The sequence below is a fragment of the Pezoporus flaviventris genome, unplaced genomic scaffold (genome assembly GCF_033815535.1).
Source record: "Pezoporus flaviventris isolate CSIRO_AGI_PZ_B2104156 unplaced genomic scaffold, CSIRO_AGI_Pfla_v1 ptg000007l, whole genome shotgun sequence".
NCBI lineage: Eukaryota > Metazoa > Chordata > Aves > Psittaciformes > Psittacidae > Pezoporus > Pezoporus flaviventris.
The window spans coordinates 87,240,520-87,263,077 of NW_026892555.1; the positions used below are offsets into that span (position 1 = coordinate 87,240,520).

Genomic DNA, 22,558 nt, shown 5'->3' on the forward strand with positions numbered 1-22,558 from the left:
AATTCTACCTCACGCGAAAACAACTCGAGTCCATCAACGAACTCAAAATCGCCTCCTTATCACGTAGTTTCAGCTTTCTCTTCAGCCTGAGGAGAAGCTGGGCGTCCCACCGTCCTCCCACGGACTGGCACAGTCCAGCAGCAGGGAAGATGAGGCCCGCTACCGGCGCCGAGCCGGTGGGTGACAGCTGCGGAGGGACTGGCGCTCGGTCCCCCCTGGGCGATGCTGCTGCTGCCGTCGGGGAAAGGGGAAAAGGTCCCCGGGGCCCAGGCAACGGAGCCCGCAGGCTGCGGAGCCCCTTGCACCCCAGCGAGGACTCTGTCTCTCTCCGGCAGCTGGCATTTGGTGCTACAGGAAATCGGAACAACCGCGCCTGACCTCATGAATACAAGAGATGTGCACAGAAAAATCAATTTAGGTCTAGATCCTCTATGGGGAGGGAAAATAACCCAAACCGTTTAAACAAAGCTCTGCTCTCCAGGGTTTTCCTTTTCTTTGGTGGTTGTGGGGAGTGAGTCTAGAGGGAGGGCAAAGGAAAACGAAATGCAAGCAGACCTGTGCCTGCCGAAGAGAGGCTGAGCTCTGCAAAGATACCCCCCTCCCCCCAATACAGGCATAATGTATTTTATCATTAAAAAATCAACATTGCTTCCAGTGGTAAAAGCGCCAGTCTCCAGTTCCTGAGCGCATTCGTTGCTGGGATTCAATCCGTTTGGGAAATGCAGATTGGCTTGCGACCCACTGTTTGATTTATGAACTGTTACATTTGCTATTGCTTACACATTACATTGCGGACCTTGGGAAGGGAGGGGAGCAGGGAGAGGGGGCAAAGGCGGGGGAGACCCTGCCACCCTACTACCCGTTGGCAAAAGAGAGCTACTGCACGGGCAACGGCTCCCCACCGGAATAAATCACCCCAAACCAGTTCGTGGCCCCTACCTTCCCATCACCCACTCACTCACCCACCCGCCCCTTGTCGCCAGCTGGGCTCTCGCCTTATAAGTAAAAAGGACGTGTTTACACTTTGGTGTGTATTTCTCCATAAAGGCATCAGGCGCCTATAAATAGCTGAGGTTAGAGCAGCTTCTGCTGTGAAATCAATACACCGTCCCCCCTTCCCCTTGCTCCTTCTGCGGAGCTGCCTTATTAATTATGAAAGGGCTCCTCTGCGCCCCGGCTCCGCAGCCTCCTCCTTAATGGTGGTTGCTGCTCGCCCTTCCTCCTCCGTCGGGGCTCTGCGCCCTTCCGCACCGCTCTGCGCCAGCGGGCCCGCCCCGCCGCGCAGCCGGGGTTCCCTTCGCCTGCTCCGTGCAGCTGGGAACGGGGTTGGAAGGTGGGGGCTGCAGTTTGGGGCGTCAGGAGGAGGAGAAGGAGCAGGGTGGGAGGATTTATAGCAGGCTTCTAAGAAAGAAATGAAAAGGGGAAAAAAAGTAAAAAAAAAAAAAAAAAAAAGGAAGGTTCCCACTAACCGATTGAGCTGCCCTGTCCTTGTGTGAACTCAAATTCCCCCTTTCATCAAGGGATCGGCTCGGGATTTAGCCCTCCTTGCCTTAAAAGCCCTGTCCTTGTCGAAATACTCTAGCCATATAAAAAGGACGACAGCCTCATTTCAAACAATAATTGTTTTATTTTATACTTCAGTCTATACTTTGTAGCAAATCTTTTTTTGTTATTTTTTTGCTGAATTGACTTTATAATAAACTTTTGTTTAAATTACATTTTTCTTCTCTTTTAAAATCAAGGCTCTTTTTTTCAAAACCATTTTGCTGTTGTTTTTTTTTCTTTTTTTTTTTTCTTTATTTTTACATTTAAGCCCCCTTTTTGTGATCTCTACGGTTGGATATTCAGGTATTTTACTGATATGTGTAACATCTAAAACAAAGAGGAGGAAAAAATTAAAGGCAGTGAATTCGGAAAGATGCCTTCGAACAGCAAGTAAAGGTAAACTCTCAGAGATCTGTTAGCAGCATTCCTTCACTCCTCCGGGCATTCAGATACATCTTTTCTGTCGCTTTTCCCTTCCTTCCTTAACTGTTCGTTTCCTTCCCCCCCCCCCCCTCTCTCCCTCTCGCTCGCTCTTTTCTCCTTGAGGAAAAATGCTCTCTTTTTTTTTTTATTTTTATTTTTTTTTTCAGTGGAATGACCAATAAAACAAGCGACTGTGGAGGAAAGATGAGAGATTGTGAATTATTCACCATATGCTTCACACGTGGACATCTCCCTTGGACTCATCGCCCGTGCCATTTTTGTGTTTGGCTGCGGTTTTGCTCTCGCCCCGCACCCTGCCGCACTTTCAGGGGGACCGTGGCTGGCCGGGAGGTAGCCCGGCCGATTTACAGCCTTAGCGCCTTAGCGTTAGGTGGCCCAGAGCCGTTCCTGAGATTGCTTTTGCACAACGAGGGCTCGAGTTTGGTTATTATTATTATTGTTATTATTAATATTATTTTTTTCTATTTTTTTGATTCGAAGCGATAGTAAAGCTGAGGTCCGATTCGGGCTGCGCGCCGCTGCCTGTTTGGTAACATTTGGCAAATAAAACACAAAAGGAAAAAAATAATAAAGGGAGAACGCTTCCACAGTCCTACACGGGTGTTTCACCACCATCAGCCACCACCACCACCATCACCAGCATCAACCACAGAAAAGCACAACGTCCCCAGAGCAAGGGATGGACACTTCCTCTATAGATCCAGCACGGGGGGGTGTGGGTGTGAGTGTGCTCGCCCCCCTTAGAAAGGCAGCCAGGTCACTAGCGCGGCCCCCAGGGCCGCCAGGAGCAGGGGCAAGGGCGGCGGAAGCAGGGACCGGGCCGCGCCGCTGCCTCCTCCGCACAGTTCAAATAAGCTGCCTTGGAAATCGAGGTTTTTGGATTCCCGTCTCAATTTCTCCCAGAGGTCTGTCGCTCCTTCCTGGCAATCCGTGAGCGCTGTGAGGGTGCACGCGTGGAAATCATCCCAGTACCTGCAGTTGGGGAGAGCAGCCGGCATCAAAACAGGCACGCAACCACCTTCCCGCAAACACCTTCCCGCACACCCTCGGGCCCGCCGTCCGCCCACATCCCTCTTACCCCCATGCGACAGCAGGGACATGCCTGAAAGGGGGGATGGCGCCCGGGGGGGGGAGGAGCCGCCGGCTCCCCCGCCCTAAAACCCTGCCCCTGCTCCCCCTCTCCCCGCTGAGACACCGGTTTCTAAGAGGGAACCTCGGCCCCTGTTCCACCTGCCCGGGGCTGCCCCACAGTCCTCCCCGAGAGCACGCCTTGCGCTGGGCAAAGGACCCCCCGCCCCTGGCTGCGTTTTCAGGGGTCCCCTCTCTCCACCCCCGCCTTCGGCAGCAGCCCGGGCTGGGTGTGTGCGGCTGTGTGTGCAAGCGCTGCTTTGCTAGGTCTCTTCTGGAGGGGATCTTTGCCTGATTGGAGCGGGGGATGCACCCTCAGATGTCAGACGCCAGCCCAGGAGGCCACAGACTCGTACCGAGGGTTCTTCGTCACCGGTGGGAGCGAGTAGATGGGAGCAGGAAAGGCATCGCTTTTCCCAGGCGGGAAGGGGTATGCTGGAGAGTCCCGGTGTGGCCTTAGAAGCCCCAGGGAGGGATGCCCAGGGACGGGAGGGGGCTGAACGGGTAGGCAGGAGGAGAAAAGGAAAAGCAAGGAGCATCTTCCCCTTCTGGTCCAGAAGGGTCCCTCCTGGCCATCCCGCACCGGCCCGCGGGAGGGACTCCTGATCTATGGCCAAGGGTCTAAAGGCAGCGAAGGGTTTCCCCTTCACTAAGATAATTTCCAGCTCTTCCCACATGTATTTTTCCTTTTTCTTTTAATTCCCTTTTTCACGTAGACTGGACCAGCGGTTGCCGCAGGGTCAGGACCCGTCCCACTGCCCCACCTCTTGGGGGGGGGGGGGGGGGTGTGTGTGCAGGAGGACCTTTCTACTCCACATCTGTATTATCGAATCTACCCCGAATCTACTTTCTGCCTCCTATTTTCCCCTTGCCTCAAGGCAGGCGCCTGCAAATTTAGATCTTGATTTTCTTTTTCTCTCTCCTCCTCTCTCTCTTTTTTTTTTAAGTAGTCCTACAGTCACTAATTTATGAGCACTCTAAGCTGGTTGTAGACTCCCAATGTTTGCTACATTTGTAATAAATAATGAGATACTGAGAAGCCAGAGTCTGAGAGTGTGCCTCTCCTGCAGTATTTCTGCTGTAATTGCATCTCCCAAAGGAAAATTAAATCTTTCCCCATCTTCCTTCAATACATATCCCGGCACAGGGGGAAGGCAAGCGGGTGGTGGGAGGTGGTCGGGAAAAGGGGCTTGGTTTTTTACTGGTCAAGGCGATCCCTGGTCCGGCAGTCCAGGGCTAAAGGACATCATATTAGGGCACTACTGCCCCTGAGTATTTGCCTCTCATGCACTATAAAAGGTAAACCACAATCCAGCATTTACAGAGCGGTGCTGGACTTAGTAGGTGCCTGACTCAGAAATCTCTAGGTAGGAAGAGGGTTACAGAGCCTCTTCTACCTTTTTTTTTCCTCCTTTACTTCTTTATTTCTTTTTCTTTTTTTTTTTCCTTTTTCTCTTTTTTTTTCCTTTTTCTCTTTTCTCTTTTCCCCTTTTCTTCCTTTTATTAATTTTCTTTCTTTTCTTTTTTATTATTATTTTTCTTCTCCCCCCTTCCCTTTTTCTCTCACCTCACTTTTCCTTTTCTTGTCTGCTTTTTTGATTTTCGCGAAATAAAATGAAAAAAAAAACCAACTCTATTCCAAACATATTTATGCCTAACGACCTTATCTCGTTTCTAAATTTGATTCTCTTTTTTTGCTTGGTTTTGTTTGTTTGGGGGTTTTGTTTTTTTGTTGTTTTTTTTGTTTTGTTTTTTTTTGGCATTTTTTATGTTTGTTTTTTGGTGGGAGAGTTTGTGCTGGAAAACAGCAGTGAGGAGACAGGAGAATAACCCAGTGCAGCCTTTTTGGTTTTATTTTTTCCCCCTTGACGTATGGAAAAGGCCTGGTTTTGCCTCCCTGCCCGGGACGCTGGACCCTGCATCGAGTAGGTGAGACCGGAGCTGGGGGCCACAGGCCCCTGGCAGCTTCCCCAGGTTTCCCCTTCCAGGGTAAGATCCACTACCCTGAGCTCTGGGGAAGAATATCCCAAATTTAGGTCTCACCCACCTGCCCCAGTTTCTTCAGCTTCGAAGGGAAATTGGGAAGGAGAGGAGCAGGAGCCGATTTTGCAAGGCTAGCTCTTTTTCTCCTTTTTTTTTTTTTTCCCCTTGTTGTTTTCCTTTTTATTAGTAAGTATTACTATTCCCTTTTATCGTTCCTTTTCCTTCTCCTTCCCTCTGTGGCAGGAGCGGGACAGAACTGGGTTAGAATGGGCTTTCCTCGGAGGCGCAAAGGGGTTGAGGAGAGCTGCTGTTGGGACGACAGCTCCTCTGCCACTGGGAGATTAACACTGTGGTTCGTCTCTTTTCGTTTTAATAACATGTCTTTTCGCGAGGAATGGCCCCCCCAGCAACAGAGAATGCTGCCTTTCCCGGGCCTGCCTCTGTCCTGAGCGCCGGAGCATGCCAGTGAGCTTAGGGCCCAAAGGCAGCAAAAAGGGAAGGGACCATAGTCCCCGTGCAGTTACTGTCAGCAAGAGGAGGGGGAAAATACAAGCGGCGAGCTAAGGAGGGGGGAAATAAAATAAAAATAAAATAAAATAGTAAAAGAGGAGAAAACCCCAAACAAACCCAACACAGGCTCACAAAGGGAAAAAACCTAAAAAAGGCATTCTAAAAACTCCCTCCAGACAGCACCGCTCCCCAAGCCCGCCTGTCCCTATGGCAGTGCACTTGAAGGGACCCCAGAGCAGAGATTCCAACCCTAAAAGCGCCAAACCCAGAGTTACTTCTGTGGCTTCCCTTCCCACCGCCATCATCCAGCTTCTCCCCGCTTGCCAGCCCCGAGTGAACCCCTCGTCCCGTTCTCCCCCCGCGGCCCCGAAGGAGAGAGGAAAGACCTACGCGCAGATCGTTTGGAGATTTCTCTTGTCGTCCAGGTCCTGCGGGTAGTTGGCCATGTTATCGCCCAGCCGCAGCAAACAGTCCGAGAAGCCCCTAAAGACCGCATCGCACCGCCCCGCCGCTCTCACCGCCTGTACCAGGTACGCTGGGGGGGGGGGGGGGGCAGGGGCACAGGTCAGCAACGACGTCGGCTCCCGCCCCCCCGACCCCCACCCCGCCGACCGCCCTTCTCCCCCCAGCCCCTCAGGACCAAGTCAGGGTGGCCATCGGGGGGGCATTCGAGGACATGAGACGGGGGCTTTTAGCACAGGGGCGGGGGTGGGCGGGCAATGCCCGCGAGGTTGAATTCAGTCTTTTTTTTAGTATTATTTTATTTCCTTTTTTCTTCGCCCCACCCTATCTTTTTTCTTTTTCAATTTTGGGTTTCTTCCCCCCCCCCCCCCCCCCCCCAATCCCCTCCCCGTTTTAGGGGCGAGGCAGAGGGGAGGATAGGGGAAGATGCTCTGCCTGCTTCTCCCCGGACTTGATCCTTTGTTAGAAAATTGCGCCTCGAAGCAGCAGGCGCTTTTCTCCGCACAAACGCCGACGCACGCACACGCACGCACACGGCTCGTTTTCGCCCAGGCCGCTTGGGAAATACCGCTCAAGACACAGCGGGACTAGAAAAAATATAACAACAATAATGGGAACAAAATCACTAGAAAGAGCTGCCATAAAGACAGGAAAAGAAGCGACCCCAAAGATAGGCACTGAACTGGGTGCCCCTCCCAGGGGCAGCGGGGAGTGAAGGGGCAGGGGTGGACCCCTCTCCTTGAAACTTGCTGCCTCGGGCATCCTTCGGGATCTAGGCAGGAAACGGTGCTCGGTTAAACCCAGTAGTAGCAACCCCAAGAACAACCAACCGCCTGCAAACGGGGCAGGAAAATGACGGCGTGCGGGAGATGATGACTCCTCACGGGTGCCATCGGCTGCGGGGCCAGGCCCACGGGGGATGAGACGGACGGGGCTTGGGGACTCCGTCGTGTCCCCAGAACCTGGGCTCGACCCCGGGCGGCGCAGCCGGGATGGCACTGCAGCCAGCGAAGGTAAAGGGGGATCTTCCCCACTCCTCCTGTCGGAGGAGCCCCCGGTTGTTGGGGTGGAGGTCCCCTCTCGGCCTGTGTCCCCAGAGCATGGCTGTGGCACGGTATGAGTGTGTTTCCTGGCCGGGCACTGGTTACAAGCTAAATGGATGACTCCAAAAGCGACTCTTTCAACCCAGATCTCTCTCTTGCCGTTTGATTCATGGCTAGCATGACTTGGTGGCCACTCCCCTCTACACACACACACACCGGCACCAGCCGTCACATCAAATCCCCACAGGCAACAGACATTGGCTACTGGATAAAAAAACAGCCATGCAAACAAATAGAGAAGAACCGAGGACCATCCCGAGGGTAAAACCATGTCCTATAAAACCCGCGCCACCCGATGCCGGCAGCTGCAGCGGGAAAGGGGGGGGAAACTAGCCTAGGATTTCTTCCAAAATGTGACGGGCTGCTCTGGAAATACGGGGCCAAAGTGGAGCCCTGCCCCGGGTCGGACCCGGAACAGGGTAGGGGGTCGGGTTCGGGGGCAGAGGGACTCCGAGCGTGCCTGCGCCGCTCCCCCCCGCACGGGGTACCCCGGCCTAAAGCCGCCCCAAACCACACCAGTACCAAAAAAAAACCATTAAAAATGTAAAAAACAAATCAAGCACAGGCTGAGGAGAGCGTCCTGCGCTGTTAAACGGCAGCGGGATCTCTCTTGAACTAGGTCGCTTGTGCTCTGCCGTGGCCCCCACTTTTCCCCGCCCCCCTCCTTCAAAGACAGGAGCGTGCAGCAATTTGCAATGCAGCAGGAGCGCGGGAGCCATCCGTAAGGGACCTTGCCTCCTCCCGAAACCCACTCCCCTTCCTCTCAGTCCGCCTGCCCTTTGGCTGCGCTTGGTCCATTGCACCTGTCCCTGAGCGCCCGCCTCCGGGACTCGGTCGTTGCTCCCCCCCATCACCTCCCAGAATGTCAGGGATTCCGGACAGCTCCAAGTCCCTCTGCCCAAATAAATACATAAGCACATCAATAAACAATGTTTTCTTTTTAAGCCCCGATGCATAGACATATTGGAAACGAGCAGAACATCCATTTCAGCAGCTGCCGAGGACGGGGCAAAGGCAAGCTGCCCTTTGCAAACCCCACACCGACAACCACAAACTTGATTTCGGGGGCGGAGAAGGTTACCCGAAATACAGAAGGAGGAACAGAGAAGAAAGGAGCTCTCCACAAGCTTCAAAGCCATCCCCTCTCAGGGCACTGCAAACCCCGCACCGCCACCATCTCTGCGGTGTGCAGCAATATTTGGGGGTAACTTTCCAAATGACTGCTCATGCTCCCGCCAGCCCGGGGACGGCGGTTCCCAGACACTCTAGCTACCTTTTGAAATGTCACCGTGAATAAAACCCTCCCTCGGTTGAACCAAATAAACGCAAATGGGAGAAAATCCTCCTCCTCCAAACGCACAAACAAACAAAAATAAATGCAAGGACTGAAATTAGGGATAACATCCAAATAATGCCTTCCCCATTCTTTCTCTGATAGTATAGAAAATGGCCTTCTGAAGAGCTCAGCCTCATTAAAAATGGAATGGTAATACGAATGGAGGAGGTTGCATCGTATTTCCCACATTTTCCAGAGGTCAACATTTCATCTCATTCTTTCTTTCCTTTTTTTTTTTTTTTCCTCGATGATGAAATGTTCAAGGCATTTTCCCACCTTCCTTTCTCCCTTCCTTATTCCCCCCTACTTTTTTCCTTTTCTCTGTTTTGGTACCCACAGAATGCTGCAGAGACTGTCTGGAGAGGAGGGTGACCGAGCAAAAGGATCTCTAAATAGCAATGCCGAGCATTTATTTATTTTTTTAATTGTAGCAGGATTCCTTTGCAGGCAAATATTTTCAAAGGTCTCTTCACACTTGACAATCTGGATAATAAAAGACGCACTTTTAATCGCCCTTTGCTTGAAGTCCAGTTTTGGATCATGCTCGGGAATATATATGTTTAATGAATAATATTTCACATTTGCCTGTACAGGACCAAAGTGGTCATTAACTTGGAGATTGTTTAATATTTGCAACTAAAACGAATAAATAAATTCAGCAAAAAAAAAAAAAAAGTGGAATAAAATGAACCTGGGAGCAAACCAACAAAAACAACGAGCGAAACCCCGAAGATATTAAACAAAACCATCAACGAGCACACAAAAACACATACCGGTGTGGAGGGAAACCTGTTCTATTTTAAGCAACTTAGCATATATAGAATTTTTTTGACCCGCTCGTTTTTCGACAGCAGTTGTCCGACCACAAAATTAACGATCGGGCAGTGGGACTTGGAGATTTTTAAGTCATTTTTATTTGTTTAATCTCCCATTCGGCTAGATTCTTATTTCTTTAAGTTAGTGACGGGTTTTGTTTATTTTTAGGCTGCTCTGCAAATGGGAAAGCCTCCAAGTTCCCAAAGGGAGCTCTTCGCTTGTCCCCCTGATTTTCTGCAAAAAAACTTTCCAGGTAGATCTCTCGCAAGCCATTTTGTGCAGGTTCGTATTTCTCTGTCCCTCGGGGAGCGGGGAGGGGAGGGGGGTTTCTTAGCACTGGAGTCCCCAAATTGTCTGTGGAAAGCAATGCAGGGGATATCTGAAAGCAGATACAAATGCAATCGTTCGTGGGGACACAGAGGAGGGGAAACAAGGGGAAAGAATAAGAGGAGGGAAAAAAGCGAAGTATGAGTGAGCATGCACTGATTTAAGAAAACGAACAACGAAAGTGATTTAAGAGGAATAAGAATTCGGCTCCCTTTTCCTGCCAACCCCCCTGCCTCGCCACCGTGAAGAACCGCGAAGCTGCCACTGGGAAGGAGGCAGAGGCAGCGGGAGAGGAGCGGGGGTCCCTCCGCAGCCCCGAAACGCGGCCGTCAGCGCAGGTTATTCCGACATTCCGCTTCTGCATGCATGAGCCGGGCTCCGGTGCACACAACTTGGTACCGAATCTGGCAGTCCACTTACCTATCTGCACAGCAAGGATCAGAGAAATATATCTGCCGTTCAACTTAAGTCCCATCCTACATTTAGTAAAACCATTTGCGGCTGCAGATCTTTAAATAGTTACTTTGGAGAACGTGGGGGAAAGCTGAAAAATAGGCATTGCCAACAAGTTCCGAGCAGCGGAGGACTTTGCAGACAAGAGGAGGGGGGTGGGGGGGGGGGGGGGGGGGAGACGAGAGGAGAAAGAGAGAAAGAGGGAGGCAGAGGGAGAGGGCGAGGAGGACTAGCTGGGAATGGTTCGCTCCATTAGGAGGGGGCGGAGGAAGTACAGCCTCACGCCCACCACCGGCCCTGACGTGGGGGGACGACACGGACCGGGGCTTTTTCCCCCTTTTCCCTTTTTTTTTTTTTATTATTATTATAAATTGTGCATCTTGGAAGAGAAACGCCATTTATAGGCATCGCGGGCTGGATTTATCCGCTCTCCCCATGTTCCCCAGCCCCACTAATCGACGAGAAACTTCTCCCCCCCCCCCCCCCCCCCCCATCCCCTGGCTCCTCCTGCCCTGTGTGGCGGCAAGAGGGGGGGGGGGCAGCCGGGACCGTCCCCTCGGGGCGGGAGGGATGCGGGAAGGGATGGGGACACACACACGCACACAAACACACGCAAACACACGCACACAGACAAGCAGGCGGAGGAGCCGCCCCTCCGGAGGTGGGGATAGCACGGCAGAAACCCCCTTTCCATCCTCGCCGCCCCCGGGCCGCCCCGTCGGGGCTGGGGCCGGCCCGGCCCCCGTGCTGCGGAGCGGGGAGGAGGGAAAGAGAGGTGCGAGGGTCCCCTCCCCCTGCCCGCCCCTCCCCCACCATGACGTCATCCCCCAGGATGATGTTTGGGGGGAGCGGAGAAAGGGGGAACAAGTCACTCCCGGTCCTACAGCCTGTGCTCAATCCCGGTGACAGCAGCCTGGCTGCAGGACTGTAGAGGGTGGCGTGGGGAAAGACGTCGCTCGTGGGGTAGCCCTGGGGGGGACCCGGTGGGACCGCAGGATTCTTGCGGCTGAGGGCCACAGCACCCCATCCTCTGGGAACGGGATACAGGGCTGCGTGGAGGGGATGGCGCCTTCCGAGGCTATGCAGAGCCCTGGTCCGGACAGGCTCGGTCTGGGGTGTATCTGCAGCCTGACATTCTCCCAGGACGCTCCCCCGCAGGGCCATTCCTTCCAGCATCGTGAGAGGAATCTATAGGCGCCTGCATGGGCTTCTCTCGGTGCAGAGCAACCAGACAAAACCCCATCCTACAGCCTTCCCCCTGTGCTCTTCCACGGCAAAGTAATAGTCCCTCCAGCTCAGCCCTGACCTTCACCAGCCATCTGTAGCACCTCCAGGAGCCAAAGGGAGACTAGTTGTAGTGAGAACTACTGGTGACCTTCTCTCCTCCTGATCCGAGGTGCCCCCCTCTGAAAACCTGCTGTGCTGGCAGTGCTGCCAATCCCTGGGCCAGCTGGGCTATCGGTTGGTCCCTCTCTTTTACAAACCATCCATGACAATCCTTGGACCTCAGCGACAGAAGGACAGAAGCTGGCAGGCTGGGTCCCCATGATCCCCATGGGCAGCAAATGCCTGAAGTCCACCAGGGATTCAACTGCAAGTAAGGGAACTGGAAGGCAAGATGAAAAGCTTCCTTGCTGAGAGCTTCATTCACAAGATAGTGCCTCTTTAGGTCTACTTAATGTGAACAGAGGCAGCCTGTATGCCCATCCTCTTAAAGCCATAATGAAACCTCAACCTCTGTTTCTTCAACTGGAAAGCAGGTATAATACTGGGTAACTGTGTTAGCAGTCAGTTGGGGCTTGCAGATTTAAAAAACTGGCCTGTCTCCTCTGCACCTTCCCACTATTCCTTTTTGCTCCACCTTTTCTTCCTATTTATAAATCTCCACTATGGATGGTGAGATGAATTAGAAGTCAGAGCTGGCTGAAAACTAACCTGAGGAACTTAAAAAAAATGAAAGAGGTTCATTTTCAGCCAGCTGCCAGAGCCAGCTCAGCGTATGGACACATGGTAGTGAAGGCAGTTCAAAGCACAGTCAGTGGGTGCTGTGTCCCCTGGCAGATTGCCCTTCCATTCACTGAGCCATGAAGCTGCAGCCCAGAGTAGAGTTGTCTTCTACACACTCCTGAAGACATTGGTGGCAGCAAGGTGGCTAAGGCTAAGCTTCGGACTGTGCATCATCATCTCTTTCAAAGGCATGAAAGGTTTGGCTCCTCAGTTGGAGCTAAGGTAAAACAGTTTTACTCTCCTCTTTGCTGCTGTGGTAATGGGTGCTTTTGTAATGCAACAGAGAGACTGAAGTGGATATCAAAATGTGGAGCCCTGTCATTTTCCCTGGGAGGGTTAGGTTAGATAGCCCAGAAGATCTTTTATATCTCGCAGTCAGTGCATTATCAGCATAAAAAAGTAAGAGGATGAAAGGAGTGTAGGCTGAGGTAGTCGATAGAAACACTGAACCTACCAGCTCTTGGCAGCTCGGTCACTTGTGGCTGCATTTGCTGTTAAGAAGGACAAGACACCTTTGCAGGTGCATCAGGTTGTGGGGGCTGCAGCAGCAGGAACTTATTATTTCACTCCTCTGCCCTATTGATAGCAGTACTGGTTTATTTATATATTCATATCTGCTACGTTTTTGTCTGCTCCTTTTTTTTTTCTGAGGTGAGACAAGCTATAGCTGCAGGTTAAAGGTTGGGCTGGCTCCAGCAGGTTTGCATTGAACATGATTTTGACATTACACTATGTAAATCTGCTTTGGAATGAACTTCAAGGCAGTTTCCAATGCACAATCAGGAAGAGTTTAATATCTGGCTTTTGGTATACCCATCAGTGCTGAAATGGCTGGGGCCTCTGGCAAATCTGGATACAAATCTTAGAACAGGCATTTCTGAGGGATTTCTGGCCAACCAACAACAACAGAAGATCTAACAGCTAGAGGCATCAATTACAGGGGCAAAAAGGTCTTGGCCAAATTCCTCTAAATGTTCTTGACTGTTGGGGCAGTCCAGCTCTGTCTGAAATTCAAACCTGGCTCCTGCCTTACCACCTTCCCTGCCTCAGGAAGGGGCCCGTTGCGCTATAGATTCTGGACCAAAGCCAGCGGTTTCAGCCCATCTCAAATAGCAGCACTCTCAGCTCTGTTGGGAGCTGGAGAGCAGGATGGAGAGGGGATAGTTGTTTATCAAACTATCCTTTTTTATCCCCTTCTCCCCCCCCCCCCCGACATGGTATTAGAGGGTGCTTGAATATCAACCTGTCTCTAAGAGACATCTGTGTGTGTCTTGCTTAGTCCCTGTTAGGACAACTAGCTCATCAACTAGCACGATTTTGCCCTTATTTTTAAGAACCGGGGCTCTGTCCTGCCAGCAGCCTCATGCTCTGCTTGGTGGGGTTGGTTGGTGGCAGTGTCATCCCTTGTGATCACTGCTGTGACGGACGCAGACCGGCAGAGCCCACGACTGCTGGCCAGATATAGCTCTGCCAGAAAGAGTGGCGAGCGCAGCGTGGGCTGCACCGTGAGCCGGAGTGCCTGGGGAAGTATTTGGGTGAGCAGCCCTGCGCTATCACTGCCGTGCGGAGAGCAGCGTGCCGGGCAGCTGATTTCAAGCGAGCTCATCTCCATTTAAATCATCTACCACAAGGGGACCCACCGCATTTAGTGGATGCGTTTCTCATTGAGCTTTCAGCTGACTGTCATGGCTGAACCTCCAAAGAGGCAGCTGGCTCAAGGCAGCAGAGACAACTGCTTTCCCTGGCAAAGCTGGTTGCATCTCTGTGTTTCTGTTTCCTTTCATACTTTTTCTTTGTTTTTCTTTTTCTTTCTTTTTCTTTTTCTTTGTTTTTCTTTCTCTTTCTCTTTCTTTTTCTTTTTCTTTTTCTTTTTCTTTTTCTTTTTCTTTTTCTTTTTCTTTTTCTTTTTCTTTTTCTTTTTCTTTTTCTTTTTTTCTTTTTTTTTTTTTAATGCAAAATACCTCTTCAGGCAGTTCATAACATGGCTCTCCTCAGTTCACATTTGTAGGCTAGTAATAGGGATAAAAAGTAAATCTTTGGTGGTATCAGTCAGAGACTGAGGGTCCAGTGATCACGGTGGTATCTAAAAGTCCCTCCTATGGGTGTGTGAGAGATGTGTTCCCTCTCAGCTCATCCTGCAGTAACACTGCCTCTACCAGAAGGTGATGGTTTGCTTTTACTCTCCCTCATGATCAGCCTGAGATCTGGCCCTAGTGAAGCTGAGACGAAATAGGAGCCACTGACTTGAGTCTGTATCCTCTCATCTCGCAGGTCCCCTGAGAAGCAGGGACAGACTGACAGCTTTCCTGTCACGCAGAGGTGGCTGTCCTTGCTTGTGCTGTGGCTCTCAGCCCTTGGATGCTACTTTCCCTAGAGGAAGGTGTCCAGCCAGAAAAATACATGCAAATATCAAACCTAGCTGATAAATGTATAGCTGTTCACAGTGTGATCCTCCAAGATTTTATTTAAGCAAAAAAATGATGAGAACACACTGAAAATGTGACAGGTGGGATTAAAGAAATGCCTTTTGATAATGGTCAGGTTTCTAAAGCTTTTTGGGGTACCCTTGTTCATTAGACATCTGGTTTCATTGCTGGCTTGATGTGTCTGACTTTAGCTAAGCAGAAAAAAATTGAAGTTATGCACCCGAGACCAGAAGTTGTCCTGCATCTGCCTAAAAATTAGTACTAAAATAGTACTTGTGCACCATGAAAATCATTGACATTCAATGTCTGTGAAAATATATTTACGAAAATATAAACTGTTGCTGTGGTTCCAAAGATAAAACTGGGACAGAAAAAAAGTACATGACTCAGTGGATGTAAAGGGGATGTGATTGCTCAATACTGAAGCTTTGAAAAATGGAAAATGCTGGATAAGGTATTTGTAACCTATTTGAAACAGAAAATGATGACCTGATATAAACTTGTAAAGTGATTAGAATAATGCAATCTTCAGTCTCAGCCTCAGGGGTTTTCAAAGGGGAAAACCAGAATGCCAGACTTCACTAGGTTCATTTGAAAAGCTCAGCCTCTATGTTCATTCTTCAGTCATTTTCTCTTTTAAAAATCAGTCTTAAAAAAACAAGATGTCACTTGACCATGATCAGCTTGTGCCAGCCAATCTGGTAAGGAAAGCACTATTTATTACAGAAACATTAGTGTTTGCATTCCTCAGAGATATATTTTTAGGAAGGTGCCTGTGTGTGCACTCAAAATGCTGCATCTTAATAGCATGACCCTTTTATATGGGATGGTGGCACTGGCATTGCAGCTGAGCCCTGGCAAACTGAGGGGAGGCATTCACGCCTGCAGTGCTCTAGCCAGATGGAGTTCACACCCACTACAATTATGTTTGCAACACATGATTTGCTTAAGGTGCCTGTGGATGTTCCAAAGAGTAGGATGGTTTCAGTAAAGCATTCTCAGAAGAAAGCAGTATCAACCCTTAGCATCTTCACCACTGAAATTTTCCTTCAAGAAACACAAAAGTAAAGCCAGTCTGTACACCTCTCATCATAGGCTAGAGGGTAGTGTATATACCTGTATAACTGCTGTGAAAATGCTGATACTGGTGGATTTCCTGGCATGTGAGATTATTATTGTCATAGAACACAGAACCATAAAACAGCCCAGGCTGGAAGGGACTTCCAGAGATCATCTGGTCCAACCATCTGTGGAAAAGGGAGCTTAGATGAAATCATCTAGCACCCTGTGCAGTTGTATCTTGAAAACCTCTAGTGCTGAAGACTCCACCACATCCTGGGGAGGTTGTTCCAGTGATTAATTCATTATGGTGAAATCAACACCACATAAGGAATGAGAAGGTTTGTGGTGAGCTTTACATACCATGCCAGAGCTGACACCCTTAATAGACACCTTGGTCCAGGTACCAGTCATCCTGAATGTATGAGAATAACCTTGAATTTGCTCCCATATTATTAAGACAGTTTTACTTTCTCTGGTTGCAATTGCCAGTAACTAAGTTCTGGATCTTGGCTCAGAACCAAGCTCTGAATCTGGAGTAAAAACACCATTGCCAAAACACAAACTGGCTGCACAAAACCTTTACCCTCTGTATGTATCAATAAATACTCCTAAAAGTTGCTGGCACTTGAATGTTTCCTGCTTCCATGGATCTCACACCACAACTTTTATTGATAACAGTGAGATGGGACATTCCTCAGTGGGGTGATATTCCAATTCACGTGTTTCTTCCATTGATTTATAGAGTATCTACCACCACAGCAGCTATTAACCTTCAGTTACTGTAGGACTTCAATAACTGTAATACCATTCTGAGTTTTCTTTATAGCAGTCAATATGATTTGTTCTAGAAAAAATACTTGAATACATATTTAAAGAACCAGCCACGTCGAATTTCCAGCTATCTTCATGGGTAGGTAGTGCTCCTACATTTCAAATTTTTCATTGTCAATCCTTATGAAAATGAAAGTTTCAGGGAAACTTTGGGATTTAGGGCACAGGAAAATGATGTGTTAATTGTGAGCTGATGAGAACATTGCCAGGACAGATGTTCTGCCAGTCACACATTCATTGCAAGACTTCAAGTGAGACCTCACTTTCCTAAGAAGTTTGAAATCTGGGAGGAATGGTGTATACAAAGGTGAAAAGGGCTCTGTGACAAGGAAAAGTAGGATGGATCTGTACATGCATCTGCAATCAGCAGAGATGCTGAGGACATGAAACTTCTTCACGCCGCTCCTTCTACACTATCAGCTTTAGGAACATATTCATGACAATGCAAACTGGGAAAGGTCAGAGATAAGTCCATGAATCAAGTAGAAAACTTCTTGATGTGAACTGGGAACTGGTTTCACGGAGGCACAACCTGAGCAGAAGTATATATTCATTAAATCTCATCTTTTTTCAGAACACACATTTGGGCCATATTTGTGTGTGCCACAATTGGCATAATTAACTGAAATATCACTGTTGTGTGTCAGCTGCCATGCAGGTGATTGTGTCTGGAAAAGTCAAGAGCAGTTCCATGGCAGGTTCATAGGTGCATGGAATAACTAAACAGCTGGCAGCCTCCTTGAGGACTTGTCTTGCTCCTCAGCATGATCTAGCAGTGCAATATAGAAGCTGGAAAGTGATGTGGATAGCTGTGGACTAAGATGTTTCACACATCACTTATCCACTGTCATTAGCTAACACACATCTGGGATCTAAAACTACCTTTGTGGGCATTAAAGGCCTTTGCCTAATAACATTAAGGAGTTTCTTTCTCATGTTGTTCTTTGTGTGTGACACCCCTGATTACTCTTGCCTTTGGGTTTTGTAATGAATAATGAACTATTTGCTCTGCTACTCCCTAGTAATTTGGGGCTGAACCCCAAGTGCCTTGGACAAGCACTCTCCACCCGGGGAGCAGGCAGCAGCCATTAAAGGCAGACTGGAAAGCGGCAGGCTGCTGTAGTTTGTCTGTCCTGTCACTAGAGTGAGACATGGTCACAAGCATCCTGGGCTCATTTTGGGAGGTGCTGAGCAGGCCTGTGGGGTGCTGGTGCTGGCACTGAGGGGGCACCATGCACCACGGTAGACTTCGGCATCCTTAGCAGGCTGAGCCTCAGGATGAGAAACTCTCCAGATTACCTTATTCTACTGAAAACCACACATAAATTTATTTATTTATGTATGTATTTATTTATTTACTCTACAATTGCTAAAGAATAGTTAAAGTGGGCAAGGGAGTGGGAGGGACCCAAAAAACCCTTTGTCATGACCTCTTGATAGCTGTGACTACTAATCCCTGATTCCTGGGAATATGGGTGTCTGATCTGATCTGTAGTCCAGCAGAGTCCGCCAGCATCTTCCTATTGACTTCCAAAAGACTTTGAGTCAGACTGTGGCACTGCTTAGCCTCAGTGAGACCAAGCAGCAGGATATGTATTGCAGATATTTCTTGGTGAGGCAGCAAGGAGAGTGAACTTTTTACTGAAGGGCAAAAAGACAGCAGTAGCTCTGATATATAAGTAAAATGACCCATTGAGAAAAATGCCTTCTCTTCCACTCCATGAGATGCCCACCTGAACTGGCATGATTTATGCCAATGTATTTCAGAGGGTCCCGTAAGGATGCTGTTTTTTTTTAATCCTCCTCTTTCTTTTTCTCAAAGCAAAGTGTGATGCCCTGCCAGTGAGTGGCTTGTGCAGGTCCAGATGGAGAAAGCAAGCTGCTAAAAGGTAGTGATTGCAGCACTGATCTCTTGCAGGCTCTGCAGTGTGAGGAGGTGGTTCTGAATCACAATGAACTTAATTGAACAAGAAATGGCATTGATTTTTCCTTTTCAGCCCTCCCCATTGCTCACAGCAACAGTGCACTGAACCCTCTGCCATGCCAAGTAGCAGAATTGCACATCACAATAGAATGGAGATTTTTTATTTTTGTCCTATAATTAGCAATGTATTTATTTTTATATAGTGTAGAAAGCAGAGCTCTCCAGGCTTTGAATTGTCATTGGGGAAAAGCATTGCCTGTGCAGCATGAGTTTCAGGAGCGCAGGGAAGCAGTCTGTGTGAGAAACTGTAACTCACTTTATACTCCCCTGGCCAGAAAATAACGTTGTCCTCAGGTTTATCTAATTGTTGAAAGAACTAGAATGACATAATTGTCAAGCTTCTGAAAGGCTCCTAAAAGGTCAATTTATGTATGTGTGTATGTATTTATTTGTTTATTTAAACTTGGATAAATGCGCATAAACTCCAAACAGTCTGCAGGGAAACAAGGAAGAAAAGCGTTCCATACTCCAATTATTGAGGCACTGTTATTTTTTGGCTGGCATGTTAACACATAATTACATGTTTGAGCAGCTAGCAGTTTTCTATATAACCTGTTAAACAGTGAACATACCCGGGTTTACTTTTACTTAGAACTGTATAAGGAGTATGCATATTTTTCCAGTGTCTCTCCCCCTACTTCTCCCAAAATGTCAAAGAATAAATTACAAAGGTATCTGGGAAATTCTCTAGCAAATTCATGCTAGCAGTCTTAGGCAGTGCCCAGATCCCAGGTCCAGTATCATAACTGGGTTCCCTGTGATGCGCAGCTTGTTTTGTTCTTGAGGGGATTTCTTCATCTGCTGAGATTGCCTAGCTGAGCAGGAGAGGGAAGGATGGCTAGGGGAAATTTAGGTGCATGGCAGTAGGGAGAGCAGTGCATATATCACAGTGAGATCAGCTTCTACCCTTAACAAATATGTATCCCTGGTGACAGGTACTGGACACAAGATTAATTTGATCTTATGTTGGAAAGGAGAGGGGAGGATGAATGGAGTTGGCCCGTGTAGCTCAGCGGTGACTGGTGGTGACTTCTTACTACAGGCTAAGCTGGCTGTTGAGTGTGCTGTGAGCTGTGTCTTGGAGTAAGGGTACGGCAAAGCTGACCTCCTGGCTTCCCGAAATCCCTGGTGGTGTGGGAAGAGTGTCCCCTCCCAGAGAGTTGCCAGGGGACCCCAGGGCAGGGGAGTCACTGCATCCCCACCATGCTGTTGATCCTGGCTGCCAAAACAGCATTTGGGGGCTCTGATCAGCTTTAATGCTGGGGCTGCAGAGTCAGCGCAAAGCACTTCTCTCTCCTGCCTCCTGCCACTTGATATTTTCATTGCTTTCTGAGGAGCGATTAAATGGATAGTGAGCATGTATCATGTTTCTTGGAAGTCCTGTCATTGACTTGTATAAGAGCAGGATTAGACTCTTCTAGAATCAATTCAGTTCATGAAAGCGCTGAACATTGTACAAGAATTAAAGCAATGTGTTGTGTTGCAATATGATACATATAACCAGGTTACTGGCGTCCAAGCAGTCTGTCTAATGGGGAAAAATGTATCCAAGAATTGCTGTTACCGAAAGCAGGGTCTGAGCTGGGTAGCCTAAGAAAAAACCCTCAAGGAAATGGCAGTATTTAGGGTTAGCATGCCTGTGACATGCTTGGGCAAAGCTTTGGCATACCTCTCCTGGGAACTGTCCACACTTCACAAACTCATCTCTGAGCTGGGCAGGGAAGGCCAACCTCGACCAAACATGCACCGGAGTAACAAGAAGCTGCTTTGACATTGGAAGGGAACAGGTGGTAATTCTGCATCTCTGATAAAGTGAAGCCCCTAATCAGCTCAGCAGGCTGAAGAAGCCAGCCAAGACCACAAACACCAGGGCAGTACTCACAAACTAACAAGAAGAATTGTGTGGGACTGGGATTCATTCTGTGTAAACCAAAGCAAAACCATTTGCCAAAGCCCATGGCAGCGGTTGTGACTCGGTGTACCTTTTGCCAGCAAGACCTTCAGGTCCTTGTCCCTCAGTAATGAAGCTGCTGAGAGGTTGGATGCAAACACCTAGGGGAATGAATGCCTTGCATCAGTCAGTGGTGAGTACATTAGAGGATAGAGCTGCACTGTGCATCTCAAAAATGAGACAGCTGTTCACCTACTGCATCTGTATTGGTTTGGGATTCTGCCATTCTTCACAAGAAGGTCTTGAAACAGAATAAAAGTGTCAGGAGAAACAATAGGAAGTCTGGCAGCCTGATAGTCTATAAATACAATGCAGTGAGACTATAAGGTATAGAGCTTAAAACCAAAAATATTTCATGTATTAAGAATCCTCCAGTGATTCTACCATAAAGAATGCCTGGCTTTACGTGCTAAGCCTCATTTTTCTGGCTTTCTGTGGAAAGCTGCTTTCTTCTTGCAATTTTGCAATAATTTTTTCTAGCCTGAGGAGGATATTTTTGTATGTAAAGTCTGAGGTTAATCTGACAAGGCATTTTAGAGATATGAGCCTGAAAACATCGACTAGGGTTTGCGGTTGGTACAGGATTTTCAGGCTTAGGGTTTTTTTATTATTATTACTATTTAAATTTTATTTTAAAGCATCCTATTTCAAAACTCAAGGTGTGGAAGCCTTTAATGTGATTATTTAGCTTTCTTTCCTGAAAAAATATTATCCTATAAATATTTTAACAACAGCAGAGTAATAGCTTTAACACATTCTTCTGCTTTTAATCTGCTGCATGTCAGCAACAACTGATGCTCTTATTTAAACAAAAGGACTACCTCCCTGCTAGGTTGCCGTGGCTTTACAAGCAAAACAGGGTGGGAAACCGTCTTCTGTCTATGCTAAAATTTTATGAATGAAAAGAAAACCTTAGGCAAACTCAGGAAAGATGGGCAAGCAGTTTAAAACCACGTAGAAGATCCATATTTGTTTCTTTCTCTTACAGCTTTCTGTAGTTTATTGCTAAACAGGTTGCCAGATGTGCTTGTATGGCTGCTGTTGCTAGATGTGGTGGTATAGATAGCTTGGGAGCCTTTGTGGTACGTGCCCGGTTAGGGACTGTTAGCATCCGATTGTCCTGTGCCAGATGCAGCCAGGCCCCCCCCACATAAATGGAGGAAATGTCATTTTCTCCTCTCTGTGGATGACTAAGGGAATTCTCTGTCCCCTCAAACTTTTGAAGAACATCAGCTGTTTTTTGGTGCTCCTGGGACATGTTAGACCATTGAATTCATGTGCATGCCTGAGTTCCTAGTTCACAAATAAGATTTAAGTGTGCAATCTATATAATAAATAAAACACTTTATGTATTATTTATATTATCTAAACAATTTAGTTAGGAATTTTATTGATTGCTTTTGATGCAGGCGCGGGCTGGAGATGGCTTGGCACTATTAGCACCAGCATCGCCTTATGGCATATTTCATCTCAGTGCCTCCCCAAGTTATCCCACTCCTAACAGCTCTGGTGTCACCCAGATCTGGCATTGCAATTATATTCGAGATCAAGAGCTATAAGTGGTAGGAGGTTTGCAGGTACTATCCAAGCAGAAAAGTCCCAAATGAAATGGAAAACTAGCTGTCCTTTCCTTCTTGGTGTTCAGCTATTTTCTAACCAGCAGCTTTCAAAGTCTACCAAGGATTATTTCAGACTGTTTTCTGGGGTTGCATTTATTTATTTATTTTTGTTTCAGGATCTTGGAAAAAGAGAGTTTTTTTAAATTTGTCACTTGCATGATAACTCATCACCAACTGATACACAGCAAACCACACCACTATCACCAGAGTGCTAAATTATTTCTCACTGCTTACTGTGGTAGGTAGGAAAGAGCTGTATTTCACATTGGTGAGACTAAAACACAGCACAGTGAAGTGGAAGATAAACCTGACGTGCTATCAGATTTCTCAAACCCTAACCCACACTCTGCTCACTGGGGACTCCTCTGGCTCTGCAGCTGGCCTACATTTAACCTTGTATTTCTTGCCCTTGCTGCTCCTTGGCTTTAAAAAACAGATATTGCTGAGTATCACCCCTGGTTCTTTCTGTTGCCTGCTTCACCCCAGAATTCAGCCTCTTAGAAGAATGGTTGATCGAGCTGGCTGTTTATCTCATGTGATCCAACAGATATCTACTGTGGGAATACGCCCT

The 22,558-nt window shown here is 48.2% G+C and overlaps 1 protein-coding gene across 1 annotated transcript; it reads right to left on the bottom strand.

Moving 5' to 3' along the window:
• Nucleotides 1-1,607: 1,607 nt before the first annotated feature.
• NRN1 (neuritin 1) lies at nt 1,608-10,566 on the bottom strand. The gene is made up of 3 exons (XM_061449382.1): nt 10,075-10,566; nt 6,001-6,145; nt 1,608-2,961 (listed from the first exon to the last, which is right to left on the bottom strand). The coding sequence occupies exons 1-3, from the start codon at nt 10,127-10,129 to the stop codon at nt 2,730-2,732; spliced, it is 432 nt and encodes a 143-aa protein (XP_061305366.1). The 5' UTR covers nt 10,130-10,566; the 3' UTR covers nt 1,608-2,729.
• Between the last annotated feature and the right edge of the window lie 11,992 nt (nt 10,567-22,558).

Bases quoted from the DNA above. Each gene is read 5' to 3' on its own strand.
- NRN1 (XM_061449382.1), bottom strand. From the start codon at position 10,129: ATGGGACTTAAGTTGAACGGCAGATATATTTCTCTGATCCTTGCTGTG. The intron at 6,146-10,074 runs GTAAGTGGACTG...CCCCCCCCCCAG, and splicing joins GATCCTTGCTGTGCAGATAG to CGTACCTGGTACAGGCGGTG. The intron at 2,962-6,000 runs GTAGGTCTTTCC...CCCCAACTGCAG, and splicing joins AATCTCCAAACGATCTGCGC to GTACTGGGATGATTTCCACG.